The sequence below is a fragment of the Myxocyprinus asiaticus genome, chromosome 34 (genome assembly GCF_019703515.2).
Source record: "Myxocyprinus asiaticus isolate MX2 ecotype Aquarium Trade chromosome 34, UBuf_Myxa_2, whole genome shotgun sequence".
Lineage (NCBI taxonomy): Eukaryota > Metazoa > Chordata > Actinopteri > Cypriniformes > Catostomidae > Myxocyprinus > Myxocyprinus asiaticus.
The window spans coordinates 31,180,313-31,197,639 of NC_059377.1; the positions used below are offsets into that span (position 1 = coordinate 31,180,313).

Here is a 17,327-nt window from a genome sequence, read left to right on the forward strand (position 1 = left end):
AACAAAAGAATATATTTTGAGTTCACACATTGTAATAATTCAGTATCATTATACTGATCAAACATTGCCTGGATATTGTGACGATCTCGTTCACATAAACTGTGAATAAAAATCTTAATGTTCCAACTGTGTATTAAAAGAAAAAGTCAAGAAAGCTTTATAATCCTGAGCAATGCTAGAGAGACTTTACAGGTATATATATATATATATATATATATAAAACACAATAGAAAACTTTTCAGGTAAAACAAATCTTGCTTAAAAATGTATCAAATAAGCTACAAATTGCATGCAAAATTTCAGAATATGCCTTGTAAATTTAACTCTTAAAATTAACAAAGAGGACTTCAAAAGGATTGTAAGTGATGCTCTTCTAGTGCATTAATATCAGAAATCACTGTGGATCTGCAAATAAGCAAAAACTCACTCAAGCAGGGTAATACATTTATATAAAAGATTTATTCAGTCACACATTTTTTAGAGCTTGGTGGCGATACAAAACAGATCTACAAACATTAAGTACAGACAGATACGGCAATAAAAAAGCCTCAAATTTGACTCTTAAACGGCAGCATAAATGCTTAAAAAAAAATTAAATATACACAAAACAAGCACTATTGAAGAGGTGAATATGGGTAACTTGTACAAGATGTGACAGTGTCTTTTATCTGATGTTGTTGAAGGAGTTTGGGATTTAAGGCAGTGTAGACTTAACTCCATTAGTGATCTTCACATGGATGCGGCCCCATCAGCCTGTGAGGAAGGTGGAGTTTGGTCTATGTAGGAAAAAAGTAGTCAGATTGAAAACTATACAGTACAACAGCTCTCCTTTCACAGGATACTGGTTGTGCCAGTGTTGATCAGTAAATGTTTAGTGAGCATTTGGGTTGAGGCATGTGTTACTCACACATGCCATTTGGAGCTCCGGGGTGCCGTGCACCCATCACCTGTCCAGTACCAGCACTGCCCACCGAACGACCTGAGAGGGGTGCGAAAACCAAAATTTGATATGTATGCATGCGAGTATGAGATAAAAAGTCAAAAGCGAGTAATAGCAAAAGACAGAGGGAGTGAATGTGGAGAAGATATAGCAGATGTAGTGGACAAGATTGTTGTTTTTGTGTGTATATGTGTACAATTAATCTACAGTATGCACAATAATCATCAGATCAGTGTGGACTATAATTGTGTGTTTGTGTGTGTACCATGGTGAAGAGGGTTATATGCTGTGCTGCTGCTCTGTGAAGCTCCTGCTTGCTGCTGCTGTTCCATGTGCTGTCGTGCTTTCACCTCAGCATATTTCACCTGCTCCAGGTGGAAGTTCTGCCTTTCAGACAATAACTGCTGTCTCTGCTGCTCCAACTATAACAGAGAGAGACAAAGACGCATGCTTTAAAATAGTAAAAAAAAAAAAAAAAAAAAGTTGTTTGAAAGCCATATGACTTTCTTTCTTCTGTACAACACATACTATATGATATTTAGCATATTTTGTGACATTAGGGTGGGTACATGATAGAATTTTCCTTTAAAAAAAAAATACTTGATTTTTCTCCATTTAACCTCGTGTGACCCCACATTCACATGTGTGTACATTGTATTTTGGCCTCGCTACAAGCATAATTTAAATTAATTTAAAAGGTCTGAATACTGTTCACAACAATTTAGTAATTTAAGGGTTAAACTTCTGACGCACAGTCAAGTGACACAACAGCATGGCGTCGATTTCCTTGAAGCGCTCCTACGGATGCAGCGCCAATATAAGTTAAACATGGTTGGTTGTAAAGAGCAGAATCTCTAGTTTCGTTTGATATGCTGCTTTAAAAAAATCCGTTCATTTTTCGTGCGTCAGTGCGCTGATAAACATGATGTCCACATATGTGGAAACTGGCACCGCATTTCCTCAGAAAGTAGAAAAAAACATGTTAGTTATTTTTAATAACTTTCAACTCTAACACATCTGTGGGTCATTCAGCTTCCTTTTAATATACATTTTGTTATGTTTAATTTTTCTATCACTGTGCAATACGATTCTATTCATTAACATTTGTTAATACATTCCTATATATTTACTGTGCATTTTCACATTGAGAATAAATGGGTTCATCCAAAAGCTGAAAAATTTTGCTTTCAGATGCTTTATATGGAGTTAGGATGAAATAAGGTGAATTTCAAACTGTTCTGAGACCAGTGAAGACAGACAGAACACTGGAGGTTAAGTCATTCACTAAATAGGGAGCATGGAAGCATCCTATAGCTTTATATGCAGCGAAGTACATTCAATCCAAAAATTCAGTTTCAGGCAGAAACCACTAAACATGTTTGGCAGACAAAGGACAAATGGTATTCAGTCCATAGATTCAGAATTTTATAATGCTACATTTTATTTTAACATGGTTGACAGTGATTGGACAATGCTGGCCATTACTTTGAATCAGAATTATTTATTCAGCTTTACAGAAAATCAGCTGTAATGTCTGTAACATCTCAAAAACATGAATAACCAACACTCCTGGAATCATAAACAATTTGATAAAAAAATTTTTTTTTTAAATTTCACAACTTAGTTACACTGTCCACATTTGTGTATATTACTTTCTAGTAAAACTATTTGCTCTAGAAATATATATATATATATATATTTTTTTTGCTTGTTTATTAGGTCCTATTAGTTACAAATCAAAAAGGGAAATGGAAAACGCACACAGCAGCCATGCTCAGTCCTCAGGAGGTTAAATACCCTTCTCGTTTGCAACATATTATGAATGCATTATTCAGGACAGATAACTGCCAAAAATAGATCAATACCTTACAAAGATCTTTGTAGAACAACGCGTTAAGAAACGCATTATGAAACTATTTAGGGTCCTCTCAAAGTCTCCCAATTTTCACAAATGAATTAATCTTTTAACCCTGACCAGATGCCAGGTCTGCTTTAATAAATCTCACTGAAAGAGTCACATTAACTCACCGCCTCTTTTTCTCGATCCATAATGGTCTCCAGCTCTTCAAAGTGTCTCAGTTTGATCTCCAACTTTTTCATCTGAGTTTCAACCAGGAGAGCCACCAGAGACTTAATCTTTCTCTCTTCCACTGCAGCCAAATGCTACAGTAACAGGAAAAATAAAGAGAAAGTAGAAGTGAGTTCAGAGGAATTGATTTTTTTATATTGCAAGTCATCAGTCCAAGCATTCAAACTATAATGTACTGTCCGTATAGTTTTGTTTTGTCACTATTAAAGGGATAGTTCACACAAAAATAAACATTATGCTTTCATTTATTCACCCTTGTGTTGTTCCAAACCCCTATGACTTTCTTTCTTACATGGAACACAAAAGGGGATGTTAAGCAGACTGTGAGAGACTGATAGCCTCAGTCACCATTAACTTTAATTGCATCTTTTTTCCATATGATGAAAGTGAATGGTGACTGGGGTTAACATTCTGCCTAACATCTGCATTTGTGTTCCAAGAAAGAAAGACATACACATTTGGATCAAGAGGGTGAGTAAATGACAGAATTTCTATTTTTGGGAGAACTAACCCTTTAATGTTCAAGATCCTTTAGTGGGTGCCTGTAATTACTCAGGAAATTTGACATTCACCTTTGCTTTGGTAGCAGCCGAGGCTAGTGCTGCAGCAGCGGCTGTGGCGATGTTTCCCTCCACCAGCTCAAGCTCTGCACATCTCCCCATGTCCTCCCCCTCCCCTTGGCCATGGCCCAACTCAAAACTCTCCTCTGGATCAACATTGGAGGAGATTTCATATACAATTACATACCTACTAAGCAGTACACAATATGCAGCAATGAAGGTTGCATGAAACAATCACTAGATTACAGGATATGCATTGCATTGTAGACATTGAACACTGTAAATTAAAGGCAAAAATATATTTCTGTTATGACGTGAATGCCAGCGTCTGCGTACATTCGAACGCAAGCCTGTCAAAGTATACTCCATATGACTGTGCGTGCATTCACAAGTGGTTGGCACATGCGCATACGACTGCTATGAGATACTGGACTATTTCTCCTCATGAGTTTAGACACATAAATATTTATATTCCTTCATACTTTCACACAGACATGCTCTTGATGTGTACATCCACTGCTGTTGTTTTCACAATCGTCTCCTGTAGTTTAGTGGTGATTATATCTTCTAGTGCTTCTTTGTGACAGCGACGGTTCATGTGTGAGTGTTGCCACCTTGTGGACCCATTAATTAATGCAAATAATTCCAGGCGCTTGTGCATTCTAAATCGTGCTGTGCGCGTTCAGTGCACAAGAACTCTGTTGATGATTAAATTTCCTGTTTGCGGACGCTCACCGTTCACGTCTAACCGAAGTATACTTTGGGTATTACAAAGTCATGTGGGTATTACATGCATACAAAAATTAGCATCCTATGCATACTGAATTCCTTTCAAATGTATTATGGGTAGTACTGTTAGTACACTACAGCTTTAGCGTAACTGGGTTTTCACCCTAACTGCATTTAGCATTATCAACATCAAATCTTAAATAATATTTCAAAGTGCAAGAGTGTGAAAGAGTCTCAACATGCAGGTAACACTGTATCTGTCATAAGAGCACCTGTGGCCCCGTTAACATTAACATGCGTTTCATATCCAGACAGTATATGGATATTCTTCAGCTGGATTCCATTTACACCTTGCAGTCAAATGCGTCTCCACTGTGATCGGATAGATATCCGATCAAAGCTACCCACTCAAAATGGAAAGCAGTACTAACATATTACATCAGAGGCTGTGGTAACTGAAAATTCTACATTATATAATGAATTTTAAAACATTGGGATGGATAATTAAAATGCTTCCGATCACTTTAACAGTCAGGGTTTTTCCTTCATTGTACAAATTTTGGCAGCCGCCAAAGCTAAATATCAGTTCGCCAAGCAAATGTAATGATGTTTATCTCGCATTCGACACTATGTAAGTGCTAAATATGCTTCTCATCCGAAACGCGCAAGGGAAGACTGGTTTTAAAAAGTGATTAGAAAACAGGAGAGAGACACGAGTGAGTGGGGATTTGAGGAGAGAGACGATATATACCAAGTGTATTCCAATGAAATAATTCACGGGATATCGTTCATTGTTAAGATGACAAGATTTCAAGATGTAGTGTCTGTTGTGTTCTTCACATTGCAATGGCAGAATAAACAGAAAAAGACAAGAACCCAAAACACAGCACTTTAACAATGGATAACAGTAGCGTAACCTCATCACATAATTAATTACTTATGTAGTTGTATCTCGATACCAAATACGCATTTACAACTTCTTTGAATGTGGTCAGAATCCCTCCCTGACCACCTCCGAATCATGATCTGATCACAATGCGTCTTGGGCGCATTTACACCTGGCATTTAATGTGGTCAATTGCTATCCAACAGCGATCCGATCACCGAAAACGCATGTTAATGTAAGGTGTAAATTGGGTCTGTGCTGTACTGACCTGCAGTGCTCTCCTCTCCTCTCTCTCCTTCACTTTCTTCTTTCTCCTCATTTTTCACACGCTGTCCCTTTCCCAAGACACCATCAACCTCAGGCTAAAAGAGATATTACTGAATCAGTTGAGCCTCTATTTGTGGACTTCAGTTCAGCCTTCAATACCATCAAACCTGATCTTCTCTCAACCAATCTGACCCAGTTGTCCGTGCCCACCCCAATCTGTCGGTCAATCACCAACGTTTCTGACAGATAGGCAGCAGCTAGTGAGACTATCTCTAACAATCAGTCTCTCACAAGACATCAATTAATAGATACATTTTACTGATCTTTGAGTGAACTCAGTGAAGTAAAAAAAAAAAAAAAAAAAAGAAGCTTTTACAGATATTCGTATGAGCTCATTTACAGGAAAACAGTAACTGTAATCATGTAATACTGTATATAGCAGTGTTTCCTGTGCCACGGCAAAAGTAATTACGCTTCAGATTATGTTTTTGTGAGTTTGCAGTCTGAACTGAATGTGGTGAGATAAAAGACTTGGTAGGCAATAGACAACATTACATTCTTTATGCAAAACAAAAATACAGTGCGACCAGTCTAATCTGACACATGAATGACTCTTATGAGACAAATCTTTTAATGAATAGTTCGAGACACACAAATTCAAGAGTTATCAAATCAGTCTAACAACTTACTCCATCAGAATGGTTACTGAATTAACATCTGATTCACTTAATGACTGGGCTTTTATATGACTAAGTAGGCAAAAATAAAAATTTTTTGTTAAAAATGGCTTTTTTGTTATATACACTATTTTGATAAAGAATAATATCACTTTGTTTAGTATGTAGTTCAAACCATTATGAGGGCTTGCCAAGAGAGAATTCTGTAGGAAACACTGTAATAGAGAGTATTCTCTTCTCATTAGGATTTGTGAAATAGAAACAAATAGCAGAATGGACGATAATTTGTCTCCAAATCAGCTTCTTGTACCTTTATATGCTGCTCAGATTCGGCAATCATCTTTTCTATACCAGTCCCATCTAAATAGAGACAAACATCAAGAGTGTGTCATATCCGCATAACATATAATATGATAAACTGCAGTATGCACATGTGTGTATATAGAGTGGATAGAAGGTGCTTGTTTAAACAACATTTAACATCATGAAAGTTTTCTTCTTTCACTTACTGCCCTCCCCTGGATGTTCTAAGTAATACGACTATTCCAATCATTCTTTAATTACTCTAACAACTTTATGTGTGTGTGCTTGTGGGTATGTGTGAGAGACAGAAAGATAGATTGTGAGACGATTACCAGTCTTTTCTAATTGGTCTGGCTCAAGTTCTGCAATACCGCTTGGTTGTAGGGTAAAGGCAGGATCTAAATTATGCCCAACTCTCTGTGATTTGTGAAAGCTGGCGTTGAAGAATTCTGGCGGGGCCTCCTCTCTTGCTCTCGAGAACTCCTCTGAAAAAGAGACAAGCATCGAATACATATTCTTCTTTACCACAAATATCTTCAAAAGCACAAATATCAGCACACACACACACACGCACAAACAAACAATTACCCAACGCTGCCTTGGCGGCTGCAGAGGCCACTCGAGGGTCGACCACAGACGCAAGGAAAGCAACAGTGCTCATTACAGGGTTCCCTGACTGGCTGAAGGGAACAGGCTGATAGGCTAGTGGGCCCATAGAGGCTTCAGAGTTCTCTAGATACGGGTCCTCTATAGGCAACCGCAAGAAGTGAAGAATACAGTCATCCTGCGTACGGCTGCCCACGTGTTCCGACACCTTGTTCCAGTCATCTTTATACATCTGTAAAGCCTTAGAAAAGGAGAAAATAATAGAAATGAATAACAAAGACAACAGAGTAGAAAATATTTGAGCATTCACAATCTTCTTGACTTAATTGATTGGCTTGTTCACCTCCAAAAGCAACAGTGTTTCTTGTTCTGTCCATTCTCTCCCTGCACTTGCACCTTTACTCTAAAGATGAACAAGAGAAAGGAGGAAAAAGAAAAAGAGCAAAGACGTGTCAGTTGCTCAGAACCATGGACAGTTCAGGGGACAAATACACTGTAAAAAATAGATTCTGGAAAGTTCTGGATAAACACTGCAAATAGATGTGGGTGAAAATATATATTTTCATAAGTATCTCGATATCGATTCTTAAATCCCAAGAACGATCTTTTACTCTATGCGCAACCTTGCGCTACAATAAGAGGAAATCATGCATTTCAACCTAATTTTGTGCTATGTAACTAAAATGTATATATTTGGCAACTGGCTGGTAAATGTTTCCATTTCACTCACCAGTAATTGTGCAGTATATTGGTGAAGTATTCAGCAGTGAGATCCTTTTACTGCATTTTAAAATTAAAAGTTGTTCCGAGTGTCCAAAGGCTAGATCCACGCAACCCAATTGTCATTGAATAATGTATCTTTTAAAAACCTTTCTGTTCTTTACAGTCAATTGTTGATCAAAAACAAAACAAAAAACATTTAATTCTAATCATGCATGGCACAGATGAGATAAAGCCATTCAAGTCCTCTCTCATTAACATGTGCTCATCTACAGATGCTCTATGTCAGTGGTCTACAGACCGTGGTGTCGTCTGCAAACTTCAGGAGCTTGACAGAGGGATCCTTTGCAGTGCAGTCATTCGTGTAAAGGGAGAAGTGTACAGTGGAGAGAGAACGCATCCCTGAGATGCACCAGTGCTAATAGTGAGGGTCCCGGATGCAGGAGGTGTAAGTGGGTGTGTGAAGATCAGAGCGGGGGAGGGGGTGTGAGACTGGGCTTTTCAAACCTGCTGTAAAACACATTCAGGTCATCAGCCAATTGTTGGTTCTCTACAGAGTGAGGGGGTGGTGTCTTGTATTTGGTGATGTCCTTCAGGCCTCTCCACACAGATGCAGGCTCGCTGGCTGAAAACTGTTTTTTTAGCTTTTCAGAGTTGCTTCTTTTATCTCCTTAGTCAGTGTTTCTGGCCTGGTTGTACAAGATTTTATCCCCACTTCTGAAAGAATCCTCTTTGGCCTGACAAAGCTGCCTGAGTTTTGTTGTAAACCATGGTTTATCATTATTGAATGATAAAAAATGTGTTAGTAGGGATGCACATATCCTCACAGAAACTGATATATGATGTCACAGTATCTGTGAGCTCGTCCAGGTCTGTGGCTGCAGCTTCAAAAACACTCCAATCAGTGCATTTAAAGCAGGCTTGTAGTTCCAGCTCTGCTTCATTGGTCCATCACTATACAGTCCATACTACAGGCTTAGCTGATTTTAGGTTCTGCTTGAAGGTCAGGAGAAGATGAACCAGACAGTGATTAGAGAGTTCTAAAGCTGCACATGCGACAGAGCGATATGCATCCTTTACAGTAGTGTAGCAGTGGTCCAGTATATTTCGGTCTCTGGTGGGGCATGTGATATGTTGTTTGCATTTTGACAGTTCACGGGGAGGTTAGCTTTATTAAAACCTCCCAGAATAATGATAAGAGTGTCCGGGTGTTTTTGCTCCTTGTCTGTGATGTGATCAGGCAGCTGTTGCAGCGCTGCGTTCATGCATGCTTGTGGTAGGATGTAAGCACTCACCAGAATAAACGAGGAAAATTCCCGCAGCGAGTAGAAAAGCTTACAGTTGATGAAGAGCGCTTCTAAATTAGGACAGCACATCTTCATTAATGCTGTTACATACACCAACTTTCGTTGATGTAAAAGCATGTCCCACCACCTCTCGTTTTCCCAGATGATTCCGCATTGTGATCCGCTCTGAACAGCTGGAAGCCCGGCAGATGTAACGTGCTGTCCGGGATGACTTCATTCAGCCAGGTTTCCGTGAAACACAGAGCAGTGGAGTTAGAAAAGTCCTTATTTGTTTGAGTGAACACAACCAGTTTGTCAGTTTTGTTGGTGAGTGAGCGGGCATTTGCCAGATGAATACTCGGCACCTCCAAAAAGATGTCTAACAAAACATCAGAATAATCAAACACTGGTAAAAAATTATCAGGTATGCTCTGCCGAATATTCAGCAGTTCAACCCTGGTGAAACTGATTGGGAAAGAGTGACAAAAAACATGACAAACAAACAAAAGTAACAAAAACACTAGAGCTCAACAACGAAGCAGCCATCCGCGGCGCCATCTTGTAGCCTTTTTAATAATCCAATCGGGTTCTGAATTAGAATCCAATCAGGAAAACTGTATCAATACCCTGCCCTAACTGCAAACTGAAACTATAGAGGAGGCAAAAACAGCGTGTATGCATATTTTACCTTAGGATGTTTCTTGGCATAAATGTCTATCCGCAGACCAAAGTTCTGTAGGTCAGATGGCTTTTCTCTGGACTTTTCTGGGAAATGCAACATATGCTGAGAGGCTGAAACCTTAAAACACAAAATAAGAAGACACATGAGAATCAAATTTATATACCAACAGTAACAAGATATCTAATCTATTCATCACATCAGGCTAATGACATTAAAAGTCAAATATATGGCTCTGGAATGCTTGATTCTACTTGAACTCAAATCAATGTTTCATGTCCATTTTTATTTATTTGCTAAGTAGCCATTTAGTAAGTGGGATAACGTACAATAATCGGTCCACATTTATTTTGTGATAAAGACCAGTACATTATTCCTTACACATTTGATCTATGTAATTACTGATGCTTGAGGCAAGAGTGTTAGAGTATTACCTGTAAGGGTCTGTGCTGTAGCGGGACAAGTCCTGAAGGAGTGTCTGTAAGAACGTTAAAGTGTGGTGTTGGGGGTGGGCCCATAGGGAGGGGTCGACTCTCTGCATCCACCTGATAATTTATCAAACCCCACTGCTCCAAAAATGAATGAACTCTAAAATGAAAGCACTCTGGTTTATAAATAAATTTCAAATTATGTTTGCACAGGTGTTAATTCCTCAATGCAAGTAGAAGTGGGTAAATGCTTCTTGATAGTGCTCTTTGGAAGTAGGGCTGAACAATTAATCGAAAAAATTAATGAGATTACAATTACAGCTGCTGCAGTTCTAGAATCGTGAAGTGTCAATTACATCATTAAATTTAGGTGAACTAAGCGTCAACATTTTCTATTTACAACATATTTTTTTGGTTCGTTGTGTGCATGCATGCAATAGCAAATCAGAGGCATTTAAATGAGTCTATTAGCATATCAGAAACAACAACCTAGTGTTCTAGTATTGCTGCATTGCTCACTTTCTGTACAACATGTTTGTTTTTCCACGTAAAAAAGTAATTCAGGAACACAATTCTCAGCATTTTTTTAGATGGGTAACCTATAAAGAACATAATGTGCAGTTCTCATAATCGTGCAGCCCAACATGGAAGTAAAACGTGATTACACACACACCTTACAAGTGCACAAACATCTCCTGTCAGGTTTCGTCTGCAGGAGGTTGAGGACAAATACTCTTGAGGGTTTAGCCGAAATGTGTCAATCATGAAGTTGCGGTATGCCAGATATCTACAAATGACAAAGAAATATTTACAGGTTTTTCTGATATATGATGATTCTGATACAGAGGGTATGTGCATGTGTGCATACATGTATTAACTTACATTTCTGGTGTTTTGGACTTATTTTTGCCATTAAAGAACTCAGGCAGTGCTCGTCTCTCTATCTGATGAATACTACCAGACAGTATGAAAAAAAAGAAGAGAAATCAAGTCCAATAGTGCTCTTTGTAAAATGTATTTATTTTTTTCCCAATTTGGAATGCCCAAATCCCATTACTTAGTTGGTTCTCGTGGTGGCACACTTCCTCACCTCAATCCGGGTGGCGGAGGACAAGTCTCAGCTGCCTTCGCTTCTGAGACTGCCAATCCGCGCATCTTATCACGTGGCTCGTTGTGCATGACACCGCAGAGACTCCACATGTGGAGGCTAATGCTACTCTCCGCAATCCATGCACAACTTACCACGCGCCCCATTGAGAGCGAGAACTATTAATCGCGACCATGAGGAGGTTACCCCATGTGACTCTACCCTCCCTAGCAACCGGGCCAATTTGGTTGCTTAGGAGACCTGGCTGGAGTCACTCAGCACACCCTGGATTCGAACTCGCAACTCCAGGGGTGGTAGTCAGCGTCAATACTCGCTTGGCTGCCCAGGCCTCTGTAAAATGTATTATTAAGGAAAATTGCATTATGAGCCTGTTAAATCTCTTGTACAAAGACCCAAAGTGTATTTTCTTCCATTCTGGCACTGTAGAACACTTCATATACTTCACTTCAGTAATAAGGAAGCTCTTTTAAATGAAGTCGTAAGGAATGGCAGGCATGCATTAAATTAAATACCATCTATTACACTCAAACTTTCCCTGCAGTTGACACCTCAGCAGTCACAAAAAGCTGAGCACTGTAAAAGTTTTATGTCTGTGTATGTATAATTTAAAACAGTCCCATTTGATATAGTAATATCAATAAGATGAAAGACTTCCTGAAGCATTAAGTCACTTTTATTGATATTCCCAGATACATATGTAAAAGTGGGGCCAATTGAGGAATGCAGTAACTAAGTTTTAGCTCTAGGTTTTGTTCTGTTTTGGGCTATGTTTGGTTGAGGTTCCTTATTTTAAATTTTACATTTCACAATGTAAAATGTCCAGCCTTTGTCAAACTAGAGGCACTTTGCATGTAAGAGATCTGAACAGATGTCCAATTAAACTCTCACCAGTTGTAGTCAAACCAGGATGCATAGGTGGGTACAATGATGTGATGTGTTTGTTCTGTAGCACTCTCCTCTCCCTCCATCCCACGGCCAAACTCCCTCTGTTCCTCTTCATCCTACACAATTAATAGATCACCTTTAAAGCACAAGTTCATAATGCAACTATGACAATTGAAAAACAAAAAACCTGACTTACTCTAACTCCAGAGAGAAGGTCTTCTTCCTGGTCATCTGAGGAGATATTAAAGATACTATTGAATTCTCTCAAACAAACCACATCATTTACTGAATGGTCAGACACCTGAGAATTCCAAGCAGACAAGAACACAAACTTACCTAAGTCAGCCATTATCCCTCCTTTGACTGGGGTGTTTTCACTGTCTTTTTTTAGATTCACTGTAGCCAATAAGAAAAAGGTATGGTGTTACTCTCCCAACTTAAACCAAACAGACCACCGAGGAACTGAACACCAAAGAAAGAGACAGTTACCATTTTTAGGCAGTATAACTTCTTCCATGTTAGGGACAGGTGTTGGATCCTCCATGTCTTTAGTGAGGTCTTCCTCTGGCTCCTCCTCTTCTTGTTGTCCACGCCTCTTATATGGCCATGAACTATAGGGTTATACCAAAATGAATAAGCTTTAAATAAGAACTACATATTCTTTTTTCAACTAATAATCACACTACAGTACACACTTGACATTCTTACAGAGGAAGGAATGTATAATAAAGAAAGCGGTGACACAACAGTGAAGCAAATGGAGGAACATAAAGAGAGAGAGATATATATAACTCTACCCTTTCTTTCCTCCCTTCTTCCTAGACTCAGAGGATGATGGAGAAGGTGAGCGTCGCCGCTTCTTCACAGATTTCTGTTCCTTGTGAAAGATAAAGGAAATGAAAAAGCCTCAATCAAAAAAGACAAACAGAAACAATCCTAAACTAACAACAACAACAACCTCAAAAAATGAGATGACAGAGTTGAAGAAAAATATACCCCTTCACTTTGGTAGATACGCCGCCGGAAGCTCACACTATTCCCATTTTCATCTATCTCATAGTCTTCCTCGTTCATCCACTCATTAAATGTGTCAGTGTCGAGGACCCATTTGGCATGAACCTGAGAAAAACAGGTGTTTTAGAAGATAATCTCATTGAAATGTTATCTATCACTACAAATAATCCCAACTCAGTATTTTAATCATACAACAAATACAAAACAATACACAAAGTGATCTTGAGAGTAAGGACTAGAGTAGGGATCATGGGAATTCAAGGTATTAAAACTAAATAGATTTCTTCACCTTCCAGCACCTGTCTGGGTTAGGGGGTTCCTCCACTTCTCCATCCACATCACTTGCTGACATAAGAGAGTCATAACTACAAAAAAAATAAAAATAAATAAGGAAATGCAGTACGAAATGTAGCAATTTTTAATCTGTGTATTTTAATTATATGCGTGTGATGTATTCTCTACCTATCTGGGAACATGCCCCAATGCACCATTACTTGCTGATCTAATCGCATGACTGGTCTTAGCCACTCTTCTGAAAAAGATAAATAACCAAAACTGTGTATAACAAACAGTACACACAAAAATACGTATGTCTATTTCGTCAGATAAAACCAGGCCACCACATTCACATGTTACACATTAAATAAACACTAATTCTGCACATGCAAACTGACAGATGCATCCAAACCTAAACACACCTTCATCTTCTGTGGAGGGTGATGGGTATATCTGGTGGGTAGCTTGTGACTTCTCTTCTGTCACTGTGCCCTGAAAAAGTGAGCAAGAGAGTATTAAACATGAACAAATATGTGTGTACAGCAGAGTAACTAAGAAATTTTGGTGCCGACCAATGTGTTTGGGAATGATAAAGTTTGCCGGACAAATTGGAAAAAATCCGGTCATCTCATTTCAGGGTTTATTTTGCACTGTAAACGCAATGGAATATGCATTATAATGCAATATAGGCTAATAATAACACAATTAAGTAAATTCACCAATAAATGTTTGTTCATTATAGCTGCTTTTTCATAAAATAAAATAAAATAAAAAAATAATTAGCGTCTAATTAAAAATATATATATATAACAATGGGGGGGGCTAAACTGCAATTTGCCTCATATATTTTCGTTTATAAATAAATATTAAAATAACAAATCGTAATAGGTTATTTCATCTAATTCCTCAGCTTGTTTAATTTCATTGACTCTTTATTTTTATGACTATTTTCCTCCAATTTTTCATAGCACAAATGCGTTTTGCTGCCAAAGTGAAGTCAAATGTGCCCAGTTTTTCATTCCAACTTGAAAATCACATAAGCCTGGTGTCCACTGGACACTGTGTCCAAGAATGTTTGAATTTGTTGGACATTACAACAGTCAACAACGGTAATTACCAGCTAACGGAAACCCTGGTGTACAGGTTACATTTCTCTGTTTCTTTTGCCATTTTCTCTCACCTGGTGTCGCATGACTATGTCTTTGAGTTTGAGAGCCTGCTTCTGTTCCAAGTCAGGGGACAGGTACACTACAGGTCTGCTTAACAGATTATTCTAGTATATAAAAAAAAAAAAAAAAAAAACACACACACACACAGGTCAGATATTGTACCTTAAAAAAAAAATAATGTCTTTGCTAAGATCCAAGCACAAATACCTGTATCAGTGTTTTCTCCACACAGACAAACATTTCTATATTGCGATCCACTCTAGATGGGTTCTGCAGATCAAAGCGTCTCCTTGGATGAAAAAATAAATAAACAATTCACACTGGATGGGTTACGTCTGACAGCATTTTTATCGCACACAATATTATCAGCCAAGGGACAAGATCACCTGATTTGATATCCATCTCACGTCGTACATTTGGCAACAACATACAAGAGAGCTTACATTAGCTGTTAATACTAACCAGCCCTGTTCTGTCTTAAACTTGTACACTGATCCCAGAATATGGCAGAGAGCACCGGCGGGCCGCAGATCTAGAAAACACTTTGCCTGAGGACAAAGAAACAAATTCACATTGATGGCTCACAACTCTGAAAAACCAGGTCCTATGTCATGAATGATCTGGGTGTGACGATGGCTACTTCCTTGAATCAGTCAATCAGGTTAGAAACTGAAAGTGAACTACATTAAACTGTAAAAATAAAAGGAGTGCGCTGCATGTCGGCTGTACATTAAGATAAGTGAAAGAGAATGCTCATAAAAGTGTGGAAAAAGCAGTGACTCACCTGGAGTTTTGTAAAGCCTGGATTATTTGCTCGGCAGCCAAAAGAGTCTTCATGAAACTGCAGCAGCTGGGTGACCAGCCCAGACAGAGACTTGCTGGAGGGAGCATCAGTCTGCACATACTTGACATAAAAAAAAAAAAACAGATTACAGATTAGTGAGATTGAAAGAGAGACCTGAAGTTTTAACTTTCTTTTGGATTTATAGTTTCCACTCACCGTACTTGTAGCACTGTAATACCGATTTAGTTGTAGACATCAGTACAATACCTACACAGTGGAGGGTGATCAGTGATGGTATGGGCACTGAGAGTGGGTGTGTCACTCAGGTTATGTAAACAAACCTTTTCTTTACTACAAGCGTCTGTTTCCGCAAACTTAAAGGTGCTAGCATGCTAAAATGAACATTTACTCACATTACGCCATGTGGAAACTAAAAATCAGCATTTCATTTTACACTTTAGTAAAAGGTGCTGTTGTGGAGTCTGAACTACACCAAACTTTACTGCAAACATGAGCACACGGTGAAGGCTGTCATTTGTGATCTGTCAAATACTACGTTTAGACAGTATTCTGTCAAGCTAGCAGTTGACTTCTGTATTTCACCCCAAAAAGATAAGATACATCCAAATAAAAAGCCGAGCATTTTTAAACATTAATGTGAATCAGAAAACTATAAAAGAACAAAAGGACAACCAGAACTGTATGTGAAGAAATCAAAGAAAGCTTTAGGTAACCACATCATATGGGTTGTCCCGCTATTCGGCTGGCTAACCTTTTTATAATGCTTTCCGATCCAGCTGCGGACCGTCTCCATCTGAGAGATTATTTCTGAGCTCTCCCAGAGTTTACAGCACGGTCCACCGTCCATTCTTCGGCTGAATGAGGAGCTACAACCGGCTTGACTTGTAGTAGGTCCCGCAGAAGCAGATCCTAGAGGTTGTGTGGCCATTGTTACATGCTAATTAGCCTCCGCTACCCAGAATGACTGAAGACTCCACAGCGCCTCTAGCGGCCAAACTGACGAAGGCGCCAAACGACTTGAGTACTGACGTACTGCCCACTGCCTTCTAGTTTTTATAGATGGTTTAAAATCTTGTATACAGCTAGTTTTTCAGCCCAAACTAATTCACAGTTCAAAAATATATTATTAATATGTATATATATATACAGTATATTATATATATATATATATATATATATATATATATATATATATATATATATATATATATATATATATATATATATATATATATATATATATATATATATATATATATATATATATATATATATATATATATATATATATATATATATAATTTAAATGTAAGCTGCGTCCACACTTTCTTCTCCTGAACACAAAGATTTTTAGAAAAATATCTCAGTTTAGTAGGTACATACAATGCAAGAGAATGCTGACTAAAACTTCCAAAAAGCATATAAAGGCAACACAAAATAATTCCATAAGACTCCAGTGGTTTAATCCATGTCTTCTGAAGAAATATGATAGTCATGGGTGAGAAACAGATCAATATTGAAGTCCTTTTTTACTCTAAATATCAACTTTCACTTTCACTTTTACATTCTTCTGTTGTTTTTGGTGATTTGCATTATTTGTGCATATCGCCACCTACAGAGCAGGGAGGAAAATGTATGGTAAAAAAGGACTTAAACATCAATCTGTTTCTCACCCACATCTATCATATTGTTTCTGAAGATGTGAATTTGACCACATTTGAGTCATATGGATTACTTTTATGCTGCCTTTATATGCTTTTTGGACCTTCAAAGTTCTGGCCACCATTCACTTGTATTGTACGGACCTAAAGAGCTGTGATATTCTTCTAAAAATATTTGTTTGTGTTCAGCAGAATAAAGAAAGTCATACACATATGGGATGGCATGAGGGTGAGTAAAT

At 38.2% G+C, this 17,327-nt stretch overlaps 1 protein-coding gene across 3 annotated transcripts; it reads right to left on the bottom strand.

Annotated features, from left to right (window-relative positions):
- Positions 1-441: 441 nt before the first annotated feature.
- LOC127424913 (SWI/SNF complex subunit SMARCC1-like) lies at positions 442-16,374 on the bottom strand. 3 transcript variants are annotated; one of them, XM_051670460.1, is made up of 29 exons: positions 16,179-16,311; positions 15,623-15,673; positions 15,407-15,526; positions 15,085-15,170; positions 14,830-14,911; positions 14,634-14,726; positions 13,876-13,945; positions 13,640-13,709; positions 13,467-13,542; positions 13,160-13,282; positions 12,961-13,040; positions 12,653-12,774; positions 12,500-12,559; positions 12,360-12,394; positions 12,167-12,279; positions 11,053-11,124; positions 10,844-10,957; positions 10,177-10,330; positions 9,752-9,862; positions 7,401-7,460; positions 7,040-7,298; positions 6,784-6,936; positions 6,459-6,508; positions 5,473-5,566; positions 3,602-3,735; positions 2,969-3,103; positions 1,206-1,362; positions 908-979; positions 443-776 (listed from the first exon to the last, which is right to left on the bottom strand). In XM_051670460.1, the coding sequence occupies exons 5-29, from the start codon at positions 14,860-14,862 to the stop codon at positions 730-732; spliced, it is 2,487 nt and encodes an 828-aa protein (XP_051526420.1). In that variant the 5' UTR covers positions 14,863-14,911; positions 15,085-15,170; positions 15,407-15,526; positions 15,623-15,673; positions 16,179-16,311; the 3' UTR covers positions 443-729. The 3 variants fall into 3 exon arrangements, with proteins under 3 accessions (XP_051526419.1, XP_051526418.1, XP_051526420.1); XM_051670459.1 differs by lacking the exon at positions 15,623-15,673 and having other exon boundaries at positions 442-776; positions 12,961-13,034; positions 16,179-16,374; XM_051670458.1 differs by lacking the exon at positions 15,623-15,673 and having other exon boundaries at positions 442-776; positions 16,179-16,374.
- Positions 16,375-17,327: the final 953 nt, after the last annotated feature.